The sequence below is a fragment of the Sinohyriopsis cumingii genome, chromosome 11 (assembly GCF_028554795.1).
Source record: "Sinohyriopsis cumingii isolate HCF-2022 chromosome 11, ASM2855479v2, whole genome shotgun sequence".
NCBI classification, from domain to species: Eukaryota; Metazoa; Mollusca; class Bivalvia; order Unionida; family Unionidae; genus Sinohyriopsis; species Sinohyriopsis cumingii.
The window spans coordinates 57,254,980-57,272,750 of NC_142971.1; the positions used below are offsets into that span (position 1 = coordinate 57,254,980).

Sequence of the window (17,771 nt, forward strand, 5' to 3'; positions counted from 1 at the left end):
AACAATGGAACAAAGATACCAGGGAAAATGGTCCACTACAATGCTGGCTGACTACTGCTGGACACTCCTCAGAGATGCTCCCGAACAGCTGTACAAGAGACAGGCGAAGAAATCTAAGATGTAGTCAATGACTTGATTTTTTATAGGTAGGCTATTACAGTTGACCTTTTACTATTGGAATGCATTTCGTTATGTAAACATTAATTTCTTGCAGATTACAAAAAAAACTAGAGCCAATTTTGCAATTTGACTGTCATATTCGTGTTCAGCACATAAAAATTGATAAGAATTGACTAATTTTATTTCAGTAACATGACTTTTGTAAAAATTTGTTGTCCAGTGTAAGATGAAAGACCAAAATTAATAATGTCTGCATCTTACTCATTTTTAACTTCAATAAGATCTTGATGACAAAAGCATATATTCCAAGTTTCATTAAAACTAAGTTAGAAATGTGACCTTCAGAGTGGTAGAAATGTGACCTTCAGAGTGGTAGAAATGTGACCTTCAGAGTGGTAATCAGCTCATTCTGATGCATGATGACCTCATCAGTATCCATGGATATCACTCATTACTGAACATTTTTGAGACCTTAATGATGGACATAAATATTCCAAGTTTTATCAGTAGGTGGATCATGAATATGGCCTCCAGAGTGGTAACCAATCAGATGTAAGATAATATCCTTACTATGGACTGACCTTGCTCATCATCAAACATGTTCAAGATTTTGAACAAACAAATCCATATTTCAAGTTTGACTCAGATCAGAAATATTGACTCCAGTGTGGTAACAGGCAATTGTTGACGGATGTATGACACAATATATGTATAACCATACCATAAACTTAGATGGTCTTTGGGCCAGGCGAGCTAAAAGATGTTAAAAATGCATGTACAAGCTAAATCTAAAATGAAGAATTAAACTTGGTTGAAAAAGGTGTCCATCAACAAGATGGATGGGATTTACTGAAAAGAAAGAAATTAAAATCTGTATTACTTATTTATAAGACAGAAATTAATCCACTACTGAAAAGTGGAGTTCAAAACATTGTCCCTTAGTATCATCCATGTATTACGGCTTTTTCCCAATACACCTGATGGTCAAAAGAATACAGTGTTTCTCTAATGACATTAAAGGTGTTCTTAATGTGTACTGTATGAGCAAAGGTGGGGACAACATTAAGCATGCGTACACAGATGGGCACAAATGAAGGTCTGGTACCAAGGTATTCATAAAATGTAGCTTGAGTACTAATATAGGTATAACAGGAAGTCTTAAGTACAAATGTGAGCATAACATTTAGCTTGAGTACACAAGTGGGCACATAAGAAGGGCCATGTACCAACATTAAGACCATGAAAACCACCTGTACAAACAGTAAAAAAATATTTTTTCAAGTTTATTTCATAATCAATGTATATATACATACATGATTGATGATATTCTGACACACCACACTGTTTGCATCCAGTACTATGTTATTTGCAGAAGGAAGTTGTATCTGACCAAGGTAATTACATGCTGCTACTTCTCAAGTACACAATGTCTCATATGCAATTTCTCAAGTACACAATATCTCATATGCAATTTTTCTAGTACACAAGATCTCGTGCAATTTCTCTAGTACAAAACATCTCAAATGCAATTTCTCAAGTAAAAACATCTCATGTGCAATTTCTCTAGTACAAAACAGTTCCTATGCAAAATTCTATGGTACAAGCATCTCATGTGCAACTTCTCTAGTACAAAACAGTTCCTATGCAAATTCTACAGTACAAGCATCTCATATGCAATTTCTCAAGTAAAAATATCTCATATGCAATTTCTCAAGTACAAAACATCTCATGCAAATATTCTAGTACAAAATAGTTCATATTCAATTGTTCCAGTACAAAATATCTCATGCAATTTTCATGGTACAAAATATCTCATATGCTATTTCTCAAGTACAAAACATCTCACATGTAAATTTTCTAGTACACAATATCTTATATGCAATTTTTCGAGTACAAGACAACTCATGTGCAAATTCTTCAAGGAAAAAACAACATTTGGAAAATATAGTAGAGCCAACTTAAGTGTACTGATTTAGAATTTATAGTACAGCCAATACATAATCATTTGGAATTTATAGAACAGCATACATGTATTGATGTTTATTTATAGTATAAAGTGTATTGATTTGGAACATATAGTATAAAGTGTATTGATTTGGAATTTATAGTGGGTGTGTAACATAGCTTTAACAATTTTTCAGTCATATTGCTATGTTGTCTGTAGTGTGGCAGTTTATAGTGATGTCTAGCACTGGGGCATCATGCCGCAAACATGTAGCATGATGTCCCACCCAGTCACATTATCCTGGCACCTGGCCGACCAGTCCTAACACTAACCTCTTAATGTTGAGCGCCAAGCAAGGCAGCTGTTAGTACCATTTTTGTAAGTCTTTGGTATGACTTGGCTGGGGATCCAACCCGCAATCTCTCACAAATCCGAAGTGGATGCTCTAACCACTAGGCCAGCGGTGCAGTGGAATTTATAACACAGCATAAGTAAATTCAATTGGAATTTATAGAACAGTCTAAGTGTATTCATTTGGAATGTATAGTACAGCCTAGGTAATTTATAGAACAGTGTCTGGTCTAGTTCTGAAACTGAAGGGATGAAATCCTTTTCCATTGTCCATTTATCTGACCAGCCTGAAAGAAGATATTAGACAAACTGTTTACTGATGACTACTTAGTCAGCTATACTGAAACCATTTTGAAAGATGGCATACACGTTTTTCTGAATACAAACTTTAATAACTGACTGCTGATACATTTGTTTTCACAAGTCTCACAAGATTTTACACCTGACAGTCACTATCTTGTCATTAGTGTTTAGTTTTATTCCTGCCATTAGTGTTTAGATGTAGGCCTTGTGATTAGTGTTTAGTTTTAGGCCTTCTTATTAGTGTTTAGTTTCAGTCCGTCTCATTAGTGTTTAGTTTTAGGCCTTGTCATTAGTCTTTAGTGTTATGCCTTGTCATTAGTGTTTAGTATTAGGCCTTGTCATTTGTGTCTAGTGTTATGCCTTGTTATTAGTGTTTAGTTTTAGGCCTTGTGATTAGTGTTAGTTTTAGGCCTTGTCATTAGTGTTTAGTTTTAGGCCTTGGCATTAGGGTTTAGTTTTAGACCTTGTCATTAGTGTTTAGATTTAGGCCTTGGCATTAGGGTTTAGTTTAGGCCTTGTAATTAGGGTTTAGTTTTAGGCCTTGTCATTAGGATTTAGTTTTAGGCCTTATCATTAGTGTTTAGTTTTAGGCCTTGGCATTAGGATTTAGTTTTAGGCCTTGTAATTAGGGTTTAGTTTTAGGCCTTGTCATTAGGATTTAGTTTTAGGCCTTATCATTAGTGTTTAGTTTTAGGCCTTGCAATTAGTGTGTAGTATAGGCCTTGTCATTAGTGTTTAGTTTTAGGCCTTGTAATTAGGGTTTAGTTTTAGGCCTTGTCATTAGGATTTAGTTTTAGGCCTTATCATTAGTGTTTAGTTTTAGGCCTTGTGATTAGTGTGTAGTATAGGCCTTGTCATTAATGTTTAGTTTTAGGCCTTGTAATTAGGGTTTAGTTTTAGGCCTTGTCATTAGGGTTTAGTTTTAGGCCTCATCATTAGTGTTTAGTTTTATGCCTTGCAATTAGTGTTTAGTTTTAGGCCTTGTAATTAGGGTTTAGTTTTAGGCCTTATCATTAGTGTTTAGTTTTAGGCCTTGCGATTAGTATGTAGTTTAGGCCTTGTCATTAGTGTTTAGTTTTAGCCCTTGTCATTAGTGTTTAGTTTTAGGCCTTGTAATTAGGGTTTAGTTTTAGGCCTTGTCATTAGGGTTTAGTTTTAGGCCTTATCGTTAGTGTTTAGTTTTAGGCCTTGTCATTAGTGTTTAGTTTTTGGCCTTGTCATTAGTGTTTAGTTTTAGGCCTTGTCATTAGTGTTTAGTTTTAGGCCTCATCATTATTGTTTAGTTTTAGGCCTCATCATTAGTGTTTAGTTTTAGGCCTTGCAATTAGTGTTTAGTTTTAGGCCTTGTCATTAGGGTTTATTTTTAGGCTTTGTCCATCATTAGTTTATGGCATTGTCCATGATTATTTCTACATATGAAATCAACTATACATTCATCTTTATTGTGTTCAGTAGGTCACCAATGATAAATATATATCCACATTATACAGGTTATTTCTTCTTCTGATATATCAAACTGATCTGTAAAATATGGAAAATCTACAGGAGGAATGTATGTATTGCAAATGTACTGGTCACTATCCCATTCAAATACAGTATTAGGTAGTTTAAATCACTGTGTAAAGTCAGTAGGTACATGTACTGTCAACTGTAAATCACTGTGTAAAGTGTAAATCACTTTATAAAGTGTAAATCACTGTGTAAAGTGTAAATCACTGTGTAAAGTCAATGTTTTACTTTCACAAATACAGTATTAGTTAACATATTTTCCCTGTACATGATCTGCAGTCCACTCAGTGGTGCAGCAATCACTCAAGCACCACCCTCACAACTGTCTGTGGGGTGGGGTGGAAGGTGCTTATGCCCAGTGGCAATCACTGTGTAAAAAGTCAGAAGGTAGTATCAAGTGGAAATCACTGTAATGTCAATGTTTTGCTTTCATGAATATTAGTTATTAAGTAAGTTACTGGCAAGTTTTCTCACATACTCACATTGGTCATTGCCTTATGCCACTCACATACTTACATTGGTCATTGCCTTATGCCACTCACATACTTACATTGGTCATTGCCTTATACCACTCACATACCTACATTGGTCATTGTCTTATACCACTCACATACTTACATTGGTCATTGCCTTATACCATTTAGCCACTTGGGGATCTCCAAATAAAAAAACTTCTAAATATAACATAGTTATATATTAAAAAGCCACCCCTATGCCCACCTACCCCAACTCCTTTATCATTTTCGAACTCACTTAGGCTATGAAAAACTTTAATAATTTCAAATTCATTTAGACTACGAAAAACTCAAAACTAGATGAAGATTAATGTGGTCATGAACTTTTCTCCAAGGAAAATATATTCTAGTTCAGATGATTTCTGGTGACAAAAGTAAACTGGTGGTACAACTGAAGATTAATCATTATTGTGTCACTCCTTATAATCAATGATGACCAATGTACATTGGCTGTACAAGATTAATCATTATTGTGTCACTCCTTATGATCAGTGATGATACATGTACACTGGCTGTACAAATCAAGATTAATCATGATTACATCTGTATTATGATATCACTTGATATGAAATAAGTAGCATAGCATTAGGAACAATGTGCATAATTTGGCATTAATTTTGCTGTAAAACAGCCTAAATTAGTGATATCTCATGTCCAATTTGACATGGTTGCCAGCAACATACTCCAATCAAAACATATTAGTCCAATAGGATACAGTGGCCAGCAACATACTCCAATCAAAACACATTAGTCCAATAGGATACAGTGGCCAGCAACATACTCCAAACAAAACACATTAGTCCAATAGGATACAGTGGCCAGCAACATACTCCAATCAAAACATCCAAGTACAATGTGACACAGTGGCCAGCAACATACTCCAATCGAAACATCCAAGTACATAATAATCTAATTTGGTTTTTGTACCAAAGACAAAGAAAACCCAGTTTTGGGGTTACATTACTTGTCTCCCCATGAGGTTTGGCTGAATGGGGATTCAAATTTTTTGATCCACTGACAGGGACTTCCTTGTTTTGGTGCAAACCCCAACATAGATTCTATTAGTGGAGGTATGCCATTGTGACCCATGTGTGTGTGAAAAACTATAAAGCGGTAGCATAGAAGGTTAGGAAATTTGTAAATTTACAGATCGGTATACTTCCCTTCAAAGATGAAACTCCTCCAATTTGTTTTGAGGTAGAAAACTTTCAAACTGCTTGTACTGATTTTGTGAGGCTTCTCTGTCCATAGAGAGCATGCTACTTGATAGAAATTAGTAACTAATGATTCCACAGGATTTGGCACCAATCCCTGTATCAATGGGAGATCACTCCATCAAACTGGCACCAATCCCTGTATTAATGGGATTTCACTCCATCTAACTGCCACCAATCCCTGTATCAATGGGATTTCACTCCATCTAATTGCCACCAATCCCTGTATCAATGGGATTTCACTCCATCTAACTGCCACCAATCCCTGTATCAATGGGATTTCACTCCATCTAACTGCCACCTAGGTGGGCAGCTGTTTAGCGTTTTACCTAAAACTTTCTGGCCTTGTTGAGATGGTTGGGTAATGTATTTGATGAGATGGAAAACTGTGAACAGAACGCTGCTTCACAGAAGAGATTCTAACAAAAAGATGTAGATAGCTACCAACCAATTTTGATGCAATCAAATATTCCAAAATTGATTGAAAAACATATCACTGATTAATTCATGTCATATTTCACAAAGCACTCACCATTACACACTAATCAGTCAAGATTTAGACAGAATCATTCATGTGAGTCTGCACTGAGCTCACTAATTGATCAATAGATTTAGATCAACAACAGTTGTAGATTAATGGAAAGCTTGTGACATGGTTGAATAAAAGATAAAGTCATAGATAATATGCATGCTCTCTTTCTCATTATCGAAGTCATCCAAGATCAGATGTAAGATCATGTCATTAATATACATCGATATTGCTCATTATTTAATTTATCTAAGGTTTTGAAAATAAAGGGCATGACAAATCAATTAGTGAGGCTGTTTTCAATGTATTACAAAGGTCGTAGAGTACTTAAAATAGTTACATCAAACAAGGATACTGCACTGTATCAAGTTTATCAATAAAATGTCATACAAGGTGTGTTTTTGTACAGGTCTTGTTGAACGTTCCAATTCAGTTGCATTGATCCTTGTCTGCATGAATAGGCCTTCAGCACTGCTTTGGATTAATATAACCAGAACTGGGTTAATATAAACAAACCTGGGTTAATATAACCAGACCTGGATTAATATAACCAGAACTGGGTTAAATAACCAGACCTAGATTAATATAACTAGACCTGGGTTAATATAACCAGACTTGGATTAATATAACCAGACCTGGATTAATATAAAAAAGCCTGTGTTAATATAACCAGACCTAGATTAATATAACCAAACTGGATTAATATAACCAGATTTGGATTAATATAACCAGAACTGGGTTAATAAAAAAAAGCCTGGGATAATATAACCAAATTGGATTAATAAAACCAGAACTGGGTTAATATAACCAGACCTAGATTAATATAACCAAACTGGATTAATATAACCAGACCTGGGTTAATATAAAAAAGCCTGGGTTAATATAACCAGACCTAGATTAATATAACCAAACTGGGTTAATATAACCAGACCTGAGTGACCTTATTTTGCAGCCGATAAGTCCATGTGGAGTACAAGTCAAACGAGCAAATTTGGCAAATTTTCCATCCTTCATCTATATATAAGTCGATGCAGAGTATAAGATGAGGCCAGATCAATATCTAGGCTTCATCTTTTTCACTTTGTTCCTCACAGCTTCACAAATTTTATCCTCTATGTAACTCAGTAACCTTTTCAGTCTGGATCAATAAATGTAACTAAAAGTACCTAATTTTTTCACACGAAGTATTTTAAATGTATTATGTACTTTTATCTACAGATAATGACGTTGACCTGAAAATATTTTGAGCTACAGATAGGATAAAATTCACGATGCTGTGTGGTATTAAAACTATATAACTTCAGGTTTCATAAATATTAAAGGTATCAATGTATGCTATTTTAGATCACCAGCAATAGGGAAATCGCATCATTGATGCTAAAATGCTTTTCCCACAATTTTTTTTTTGGGGGGGGCTGAGAGATGCAAGTATATTGCCTCACATTTTTCTTCTTGCACTCATGATCCAAAAACAAATATGGCCTGATATATGAGAGAGAGAGAGAGAGAGAGAGAGAAAGATTCCAGGTCTTTGTGGGCTTTTCTTCACCTTATTGCCCCTGTTTAGCTGAAGCTTTTGTCAAAGAGAGAAAACATTAATAAATTATATAGTAAATGTAACCTACCCTTTCAGGGTTTAAATAGTTACAATAGTTATATCCATATAGAGTCCATTTACTATTTTAAATCCCAAGAATGACCATTTCACATGATGTCTAATTTTCTTTGCAGTTATAACGACATCTCCATTCCCAACAAATAAGATGATTTATTTTAAATGCAAGTACTCTTCCTGTACTTAGGCAGCAATTGTTTTTATCTTTTCTCATGATATGTGTTACTTTAAATTGTAGGGTTTAATGCCATTTTTCAGCACACGATAGGCTATACATCATGGCCAGTATTAATGGTGGAGGAAGAACCCAGGAAATCCCCAGAAAGAACCACCGACCATTGAGAAGCTACTGGCAAGCTTTCTCACATACCCACATTGGCTGAATCCGAGACTCGAACCAATGCAGTGATCCGTAACAGAGAGCGCTTTAGACCACTCGGCCATTCGGGGCCCCAGTCCTGTCGGTAAGTTCAAAGATGTCATTGTTTGAGAAATTTGCATGAGTAACACCTGGCATTTCCTTTCATTATATGGTACCATATTCATAATACCCATGGTTAGCCTCATTTCCCTATTGGTAGTCTTACTAATCTCATCTGGTCTGCCAAATCTGGACCTCAAACACGTGTTAACTTTGGAAAACCTGACTACAGCTGTAGCATATTTAATTAGCATGTACATACCACTACAAAGCCACATAATTCGTGAACAATGGAATGGATAACTAAAACTAGAAGGAATTGCTTAACTAGTGATATTAATTCATAATGGAATATGGTACTACACTTTTGTACATGAGTATGATCACAGTCATGAAGTAAGTGAACAATAAAAGATTACCATACAATCGTAAATACATATCTCTCTCTCTTTCTCTAATAATGGGGCGTAAATTTTATTTGATCATGAAATGCAGTAAGAAAATTGTGATCCAATATCTGTCTCTGTCATGGTTATTCATCTTCTAACTTCTCAATTCTAATGTACCCATATCAAATTTAAACAATGTAAATTACAAACAACATAAATTACTAATGCATGCTGTTTTAGCACAATTACATCTGATATTTAATACTGATAATCATGTAATTGTTTCAAATCCTCAATGTTGAGTAATGTATTTTGTCATACATGATCTCTTCCCCAAAATGAAATATATTTTTACACATTTTTTCCATACTTTTGGAAAATTGTTTCTATATGAAAAATTATCAGACATACAATAAAGTGATTTGGATGATGAAATCCATAAGTCGATTTGGAGTATAAGACAAAACTAATATTTTCTGGTAAAAAGTATTGTCTTATAGGCAGGCAAATACAGCAATATTACCAGAACTGGGTTAATATAACCAGACCTGGATCAGTTATGCAGACCTGGATTAATGTAACCAGATCTGATCAATAAAACTGACCTTAAACTCATAACAAGGAAGAAAGGAAAACTCATTTCATAATCTTGGTAACTAGTCTGACCAAGTAAACAATTGTGGAAACCTGTAAAATGCACGAAATGTACTCATGCAGACATTCCAGAAACAAAATGCATTCATACATTAACAGAGGCATTCCATATTACAAATGTACTCATACTTTAACCTATAATCTTGATATAACAAAATATACTTGTACATTAATCTAGACTTTCCTCATTACAAAATGTATTCATACATCAACAGAGGCATTCCATATTACAAATGTACTCATACTTTAACCTATAATCTTGATATAACAAAATATACTTGTACATTAATCTAGACTTTCCTCATTACAAAATGTATTCATACATCAACAGAGGCATTCCATATTACAAATGTACTCATACTTTAACCTATAATCTTGATATAACAAAATATACTTGTACATTAATCTAGACTTTCCTCATTACAAAATGCATTCATACATTAACAAAGGCATTCCATAATACAAAATGTACTCATACATTAACCTAGCTTTCCATATTACAAAATGTACTTGTACATTAACCAAGGCATTTCATATTATAAAATGTACTTGTACATTAACCTAGACATTCCAAATTACAAAATGTACTTGTATATTAACCTAGACATTCCAAATTACAAAATGTACTCGAATATTAACCTAGAGATTCCATATTATAAAATGTACTCGTATATTAACCTAGATATTCCATATTACAAAATGTACTCGTATATTAACCTAGATATTCCATATTACAAAATGTACTTGTATATTAACCTAGAGATTCCATATTATAAAATGTACTCGTATATTAACCTAGATATTCCATATTACAAAATGTACTCATACATTAACTTAGACATTATATATTACAAAATTTACGATCATGCAAATGCTAGGAATAAACATTGTCATAATTCTTCTTTGACATATGTTTCTTCTTTCCTCATCTCATACTTCTCTTTCCAAGCTTTTATAAAGTCAGGATGAGTGCGGACATAATGGGCAGCTTTAAGCATCAGCCTCATGAACTCGGATACATCAAAAGCATAGTTAGTGAACTTAGAATGGGCACCTAGTGTTGGATGATGACCCTACAAAAGAATCAGGTTAAAGGAGTAATTAACGTTCTAAATAGACAGTATACATGTAAACACTAATGTTATTTTTAAAGCCAGGAATCTTTTGGTTTTCTATGCAAATTAAGTCTCTTTTTCCACATTGTATAATGACATGTAAAAAAATGTAATTATGTTATGTTTCAAGTTAATGTATGCTGCATAGCAAAAAATACTATAGTAATTGTTAATTACTTAAGTTTCATGACATCATTTTTTAATACCTTTTTCTGAGAGACTGTAAATTTGCAGAGCATTATCATACCTGTCAACTTTTCAAAAGCCAAGTAGGGAGATTGAATGAAAGAATAGGGAGATTTGGGTCCTAAAATCGGAAGGTTTTTCGCTGCATTTTTAAGCATCACTAAATATTGATTGATCTTCCAGGTCCAATACTCATGGATGCGCCATTTGTCCCTACATCTTATTTTTCTCCCTGGATATTCTGGTCAACTGTGGCCAAACTGCATAAAAGCTAAAGGTTAATCTTAAATAAACAAGTAAGAAAACCAGTGTGATTAATTAACAGTTCATTCTTATCACTGCAATTATCTTGTGAAAAAGACTGGCACTACAACATAATTTGAAGAAACCATATTCTACTGTGTAGGTCATGTAAGCACCAGTAACTGATTGTCAAAAAAACAATGCCCTATTTCATTTTAATGACTGATACCTAAATACACAGACTCAAGCTATATATACACCATACATGTGGCAACTTATCTTTTCACGTTTTATATCCTTTTTTTTCTCAACTTGAAAGGCATTTAACATTGTTTAATAAATAACATATTCTGAATAAGTTTTTGTGGGCACATAAGCTGATCATTCTTGGGATTGAAACTAATTGCTGATAATTTTATTGATGAGGTTTATTGTTTGCTGTGGTTTATTTTTTCTGATTTTAGTATTGTTGTAATGTTAGAAACATTCATAAATTGACTAGAATAATGTTTAAACATAGCATTCTATCTACTGAAGAAAAATGTAATAATCGGGAGTTCTCTACAAAAATTGGGAGATAATATGAAATCGGGAGTTAGGTGTAGAATGAACCCCAAAATCAGGAGTTTTATTCTCCCACCAGGAGAGTTGACAGGCCTGCATTATGGGCATAATAAATTGGAAGGTAAAAGAGCACCAATTTTGTTTTACACTGACTATGCTCGGTACATGTTATTTGTGATTTAAACATAACAACCAAATTATTGCTTCCTTACATTACACACATACCATATGGAGTTGACAACTAGTCAATTTATTGTTTTCTTCCATCATACACATACAAAATGGAGCTAACAGCCAATCAACTAATTGTTCCTTTATTTTACATACAGCCAATCAATTTATTGTTTTCTTCCATCATACACATACAAAATGGAGCTAACAGCCAATCAGCTAATTGTTCCTTTATTTTACATACAGCCAATCAATTTATTGTTCTTTTAAGTTACACATTCACAATATGTAACTTCCTTGAATAAAATGAAACTGTTTTTAAATCACAGTAAAAAGACTTCTTTTTGCACCATCAAATATCAATCTATTGAACTGTTAAAAAATAATCTGTAAAACAGTTTTAAGATTGCGATCCCATACATATTACAGAACCAGGATTTCAAACCTGCAGGCTTACAAAATACTTTACAGAAACAGGATTTCAAACCTGCAGGCTTACAAAATGCTTTACAGAAACAGGATTTCAAACCAATAGGCTTACCAAATGCTTTATAAAACCAGGATTTCAAACCAACAAGCTTACAAAACACTTTACAGAAACAGGATTTAAAAGCAACAGGCCTACCAAATGCTTTACAGAAACAGGATTTCAAACCAACAGGCTTACCAAATGCTTTACAGAAACAGGATTTCAAACCAACAGGCTTACCAAATGCTTTATAGAACCAGGATTTCAAACCAACAAGCTTACAAAGCACTTTACAGAAACAGGATTTAAAAGCAACAGGCTTACCAAATGCTTTACAGAACCAGGATTTCAAACCTGCGGGCTTACAAAATGCTTTACAGAATCAGGATTTCAAAACAACAAGCCTATAAAATGCTTTACAGAACCAGGATTTCAAACCAACGTTCTTACAAAACACTTTACAGAACTAAGATTTCAAACCAATAGGCTTACAAAATGCTCTACAGAACCATGATTTCAAACCAACATTCTTACAAAACACTTATCAAAATCAAGATTTCAAACCAACAGTCTTGCAAAATACTTTACAGAACCAAGCTTTCAAACCAACAGGCTTACAAAATACTTTACAAAACCAGGATTTCAAACCAACAGGCTTACAAAACACTTTGCAGAAACAGGATTTCAAACCTTATAAAATTTTGATCAGCAGATTGACTTTTAAACTGGAAGATTTTTCACTGGTTTAAATTTTACATGTTTTACAGTGACTGAAAACAAAACAAATGCATTGTTTATTATACCATAATATGTAATCTCTTCATACAATAATAAAATAGTAATTTTGTGAAAATGACTCAGATTCTGATGAAAAATGTGACAATGATAATTAATATGAGTCAATATATTGTCAATTAACGAAGAAAAAAAAGAGCTGTTTATTTCAAAGTTCACTGTAAAGATTTTTTTAAAAAATGCAATAGCTTTTAGTTTTTTTCACAAGATCCCTGTCTGGTGACCAATGATGACATTCATTGTGACTGCAATGCAGTATAGCATTTGGAAGTGTTTATGTGATAGAGTCTAATAAACTTCATGTACTCTGGCTATAGAATCTTTGAATAAAATGAGTCTAATAAACTTGATGTACTCTGGTTACAGCATCTAGAATAAAATGAGTCTAATAAACTTCATGTACTCTGGCTATAGCATCTTTGAATAAAATACGTCTAATAAACTTGATGTACTCTGGTTACAGCATCTAGAATAAAATGAGTCTAATAAACTTCATGTACTCTGGCTATAGCATCTTTGAATAAAATGAGTCAAATAAACTTCATGTACCCTGGCTACAGCATCTAGAATAAAATGACGGTCTAATAAACTTCATGTACTCTGGCTATAGCACCTTTGAATAAAATGACAGTCTAATAAACTTCATGTACTCTGGCTATAGCATCATTGAATAAAATCACAGTTAAATAAACTTCATGTACTCTGACTATAGCATCATCAAATAAAGTGGATCCAATAAACGTTATGTACTCTGCTACAGCATCTAGAATAAAATGACAATCTAATAAACTTCATGTACTCTGGCACTAGCATCTTGAATAAAATGACAGTCTAATAAACTTCATGTACTCTGGCGATAGCATCACTGAATAAAATGGATCTGCCCATAACACTGATGAATTCAACTGCTTCCTTGATTTTTTTAAAAAATATTCCATATAAACAAAGGTGAAATCATAACAAACAGCTCTGAGCTGGCATCATTTATACATTTGTCAAATGTGATAAAATTATGTTGAGTAGAGTTTGAGAAAAACTTCATGATGCCTAAATTCTGTTACATTTGGCCAAATTGAATCATATGACTTTTGGGAGTGGGATATCTGTAGCTTTAGAAAGCCTGGAAGCCATAATGTTTCCTTTCAAATTTGGTGAAATTCTGTTTAGTAAAAGTCATTTAAATGTGTTTCTACTTTTCTGTAAAGGAACCCATAGTTATTGGTGCACTGGCATCATAAACTTTAAAGGCCTTCATTTTAGAATGCTTTCTTTAAAATTTGTTCAAAATTATTTTAAGCAGTTTTGAGAAAAGAATTAATTAAAAGGATTTTCACTTTCTAGTAACAGTTGCTATACTGGAAATCAGGATGGCATCAGTGGTATAAATGTGACAGGAATTCATGACATTCTATCAAAAGTGGTCAAGTTTAGTTGTTGAGCAAGAAAAATCATTAAATGCTTTCTATATTTTTCATAGTACTAAAGTAGTGACCATATTTGATGACAGACTGACAACATTTGTCAAGATGCCAAAGGTTTTTATGCCAAGATGCCTTCAGTAAAATTTTGATAATTCTGTTATGTGGCTTGTGAGCATAAGTACTTTTAAAACTTTGATATTTTGGATAATAGCGGGAATGTTTTGAAGGTAGGTCAGAATAATTATCAAAACGTGAAAGGACTTCATGCCTGGATGATTTCCGCCAAATGAAGTGTTTATCTGTCATGTAGTTTTTGAGAACAAGTCATTTTAAGGCAATGTGGTTGGTCAAAATTCAATGATTCAAAAACCTAATGTTTCTTTTCACAAGGTGAGAACTAGGTTCAAAATCATGTTTCCTGTTTGATCATGAAACAAGAGTCCCTCAAAGGGACTAACACTCTATTGGTAGAAAAGAATCTCCCTGAATTCAAAATAAAACCCTTTCTTCCTTTAACTGCTGAGTGTTGAAATCTCTCTCTGATATTCTTCAGCAATAAATTTTTTTCCAATTAGCTGTTGTGGTAGACAATGGCTGTCAGATTGGCAAACTCTGAGTTTAGGAACAAGGCATCATAAGAAGTCTTCTGGCAGAAACCCCATTTTGACATCTTTCCATTTTGAATGATAAACAATAACAAGATTTTAATGATGTCTGCCATGGTTGACATATTGGGTATCATATTGGCACCATTTCCATTTAGAACTAGCTAGACATCATAAGAAGTCTTTTGTTGAAAACACAATTTTGATATGACCATCCATCTAGGAAAAGTACCAATAGGATGATTTTCAAGATGGCTGTTGTTGCAGCCATCTTGGAAGTCAGATCAGAATCATTTTCATTTATGACTAACTAGACCTAATAAGAAATCTCACAGTAAAATACCCATATTGATATGACTAGCCATGCAAAAAGATTTTCAAGATGGTTACTTTGATGATACATTTTCATTTAGAACCAACCAGACATCACAAAAAGTCCTTTAGAGAAAACCCCATGTTGACTGTCCATTCAGGAAAAATAGCAAAATGATTTTCAAGATGGCTGCCATATAAGATATCAGACTTTTCTAGTAGAGTTAACTAGATATCATAAAGTCTTTTAGTAACAAAAACTTATATTAATATGAATTTCCATTGAGCAGGAGTAGCAATAACTAGACTCTCAAGATGACTGGTGTGGTGGCCATATTGAATATCAGACAGGCACCATTTTCATTAAGAACCAACCAGATATCATAAGAAGTATTTTAACTGATATAACCATCCACTTAGGTTGAGTACCAATAGCAAGATTCTCTAGATGGCAGCCAGATCAGCACCATTCCTATTTAGGCCTGACTAGACATCATCAGAAGGCATTCAGTGCCTGGTAAGACCATCCATTTAGAAGTAGCAATAAGATTTTCAAGATATCCACTGTCATGGCCATATTGAATGTGAGAGCAATGCCATTTTCATGAAGGACCAATTTAACCCCCTATCAGTTTAAGCCCAGTGTCAATCACCCTGTATCAGTTAGCCCAGTATCAATCAACCCATCAGCTTAAGACTAGTGTAAACACAGAGTCAATCACCCTGTATCAGTGTAAGCCCTGTGTCAATCATCTTGTATCAGTTTAAGCCCAGTGTCAGTCACCCTGTATCAGTGTAAGCCCTTTGTCAATCATCTTGTATCAGTTTAAACCCAGTATCAATCAACCCCCTATGAGTGTAAGCCCAGTGTCAATCACCCTGTATCAGTTAGCCCAGTGTCAATCAACCCCCTACAAGCTTAAGACCAGTGTAAACCCAGTGTCAATCATCTTGTATCAGCTTAAGCCCAGTGTCAATCACCCTGTATCAGTTAGCCCAGTGTCAATCAACCCTCTATCAGCTTAAGACTAGTGTAAACACAGTGTTGATCACCCTGTATCAGTGTAAGCCAAGTGTCAATCATCTTGTATCAGCTTAAGCCCAGTGTCAATCATCTTGTATCAGTTTAAGCCCAGTGTCAATCACCCTGTATCAGTTAGCCCAGTGTCAATCAACCCCCTATCAGCTTAAGACGAGTGTAAACACAGTGTCGATCACCCTGTATCAGTGTAAGCCAAGTGTCAATCAACCCCTTATCATTTTAAGCCCAGTGTTGATCAACCTCTTATCAGCGTAAGCTCAGTGTCAATCAACACCCTATTAGAGTAAACCCAGTGTCAATCAACCTTTTATCAGTGTAAGCCCAGTGTCAGTCACCTTATATCAGTTTAAGTCCACTGTCAATCAACTCTCTATCAGTGTAAACACAGCGTCAAATACCCAGTATCATTTTAAGCCCAGCTTCAATCACCCTGTATCAGTTTAAGCCCAGTCAATCAACCCCCTATCAGTTTAAACCCAGTGTCAATCAGCCCCTTGTCAGTGTAAGCCCAGTGTCAATCAACCCCTCACTCAAAGACCCAATCCAAATAAAACCTGGGAAAAAACAAGGGAGAAAAAGCCCAGGGGTGAGGGAGATTCCATTTATCCTAATGAAATCTTCCTTCTCTTTGCTACATGTGTAAATTTTTGTAAAATCTGCCTGATTCTGGAACAGGAAGCATCTTCCCACCTTTAATAGCTCTAATGCATTTGTACTTTTATGTGCTGCAACTCTGCATTGAGGAAAATGTTGATGTTTACTGCTCTGTTAGTTTTCCGACATACCACCCTGTATTCTAGGATGCTTTCAGTCAAATTTTGAACGACTCTGATGAGTGATTTTTGAGAAAAAAAATTGTTTCAAGATATATCTATATTTAGCAACAATGGCACTATTTAATTGTAGATCAGCACCATTTAAAAAAAAAATAGGTTGCTGTTTGTAAAATTTGGACCAATCCAGGCTTTGAAATCAAGTTGTTTAGTCAAGTTTTATATTTGAAGCAAATGAGGCCAAATTTGATGGCAGACTGGAATAATTTGTCCAAATTTTAAGTCCCTTGTGTCAGAATGCCTTGAATCAAAATTTGTCGAATTCTGTCCAAGGATGATATCAAAACAAGTCAAATTCTGTCCAAGGATGATGTCAAAACAAGTCAAATTCTGTCCAAGGATGATATTAAAACAAGTCAAATTCTGTCCAAGGATGATATCAAAGCAAGTCAAATTCTGTCCAAGGATGATTCAAATTCTGTCCAAGGATGATATCAAAGCAAGTCAAAG

The 17,771-nt window shown here is 34.3% G+C and overlaps 1 protein-coding gene across 1 annotated transcript in view; it reads right to left on the reverse strand.

Annotated features, from left to right (window-relative positions):
* Positions 1–1,390: 1,390 nt before the first annotated feature.
* The window catches only part of LOC149788510 (EGF domain-specific O-linked N-acetylglucosamine transferase-like), a 106,374-nt gene continuing 89,993 nt past the window's right edge, over positions 1,391–17,771 (reverse strand). The window contains exon 17 of the mRNA XM_089974508.1: positions 1,391–10,638. Coding sequence (XP_089830634.1) covers positions 10,456–10,638 — 183 coding nt within the window. The 3' untranslated portion in view covers positions 1,391–10,455. The remainder of the gene's footprint in view (positions 10,639–17,771) is intronic.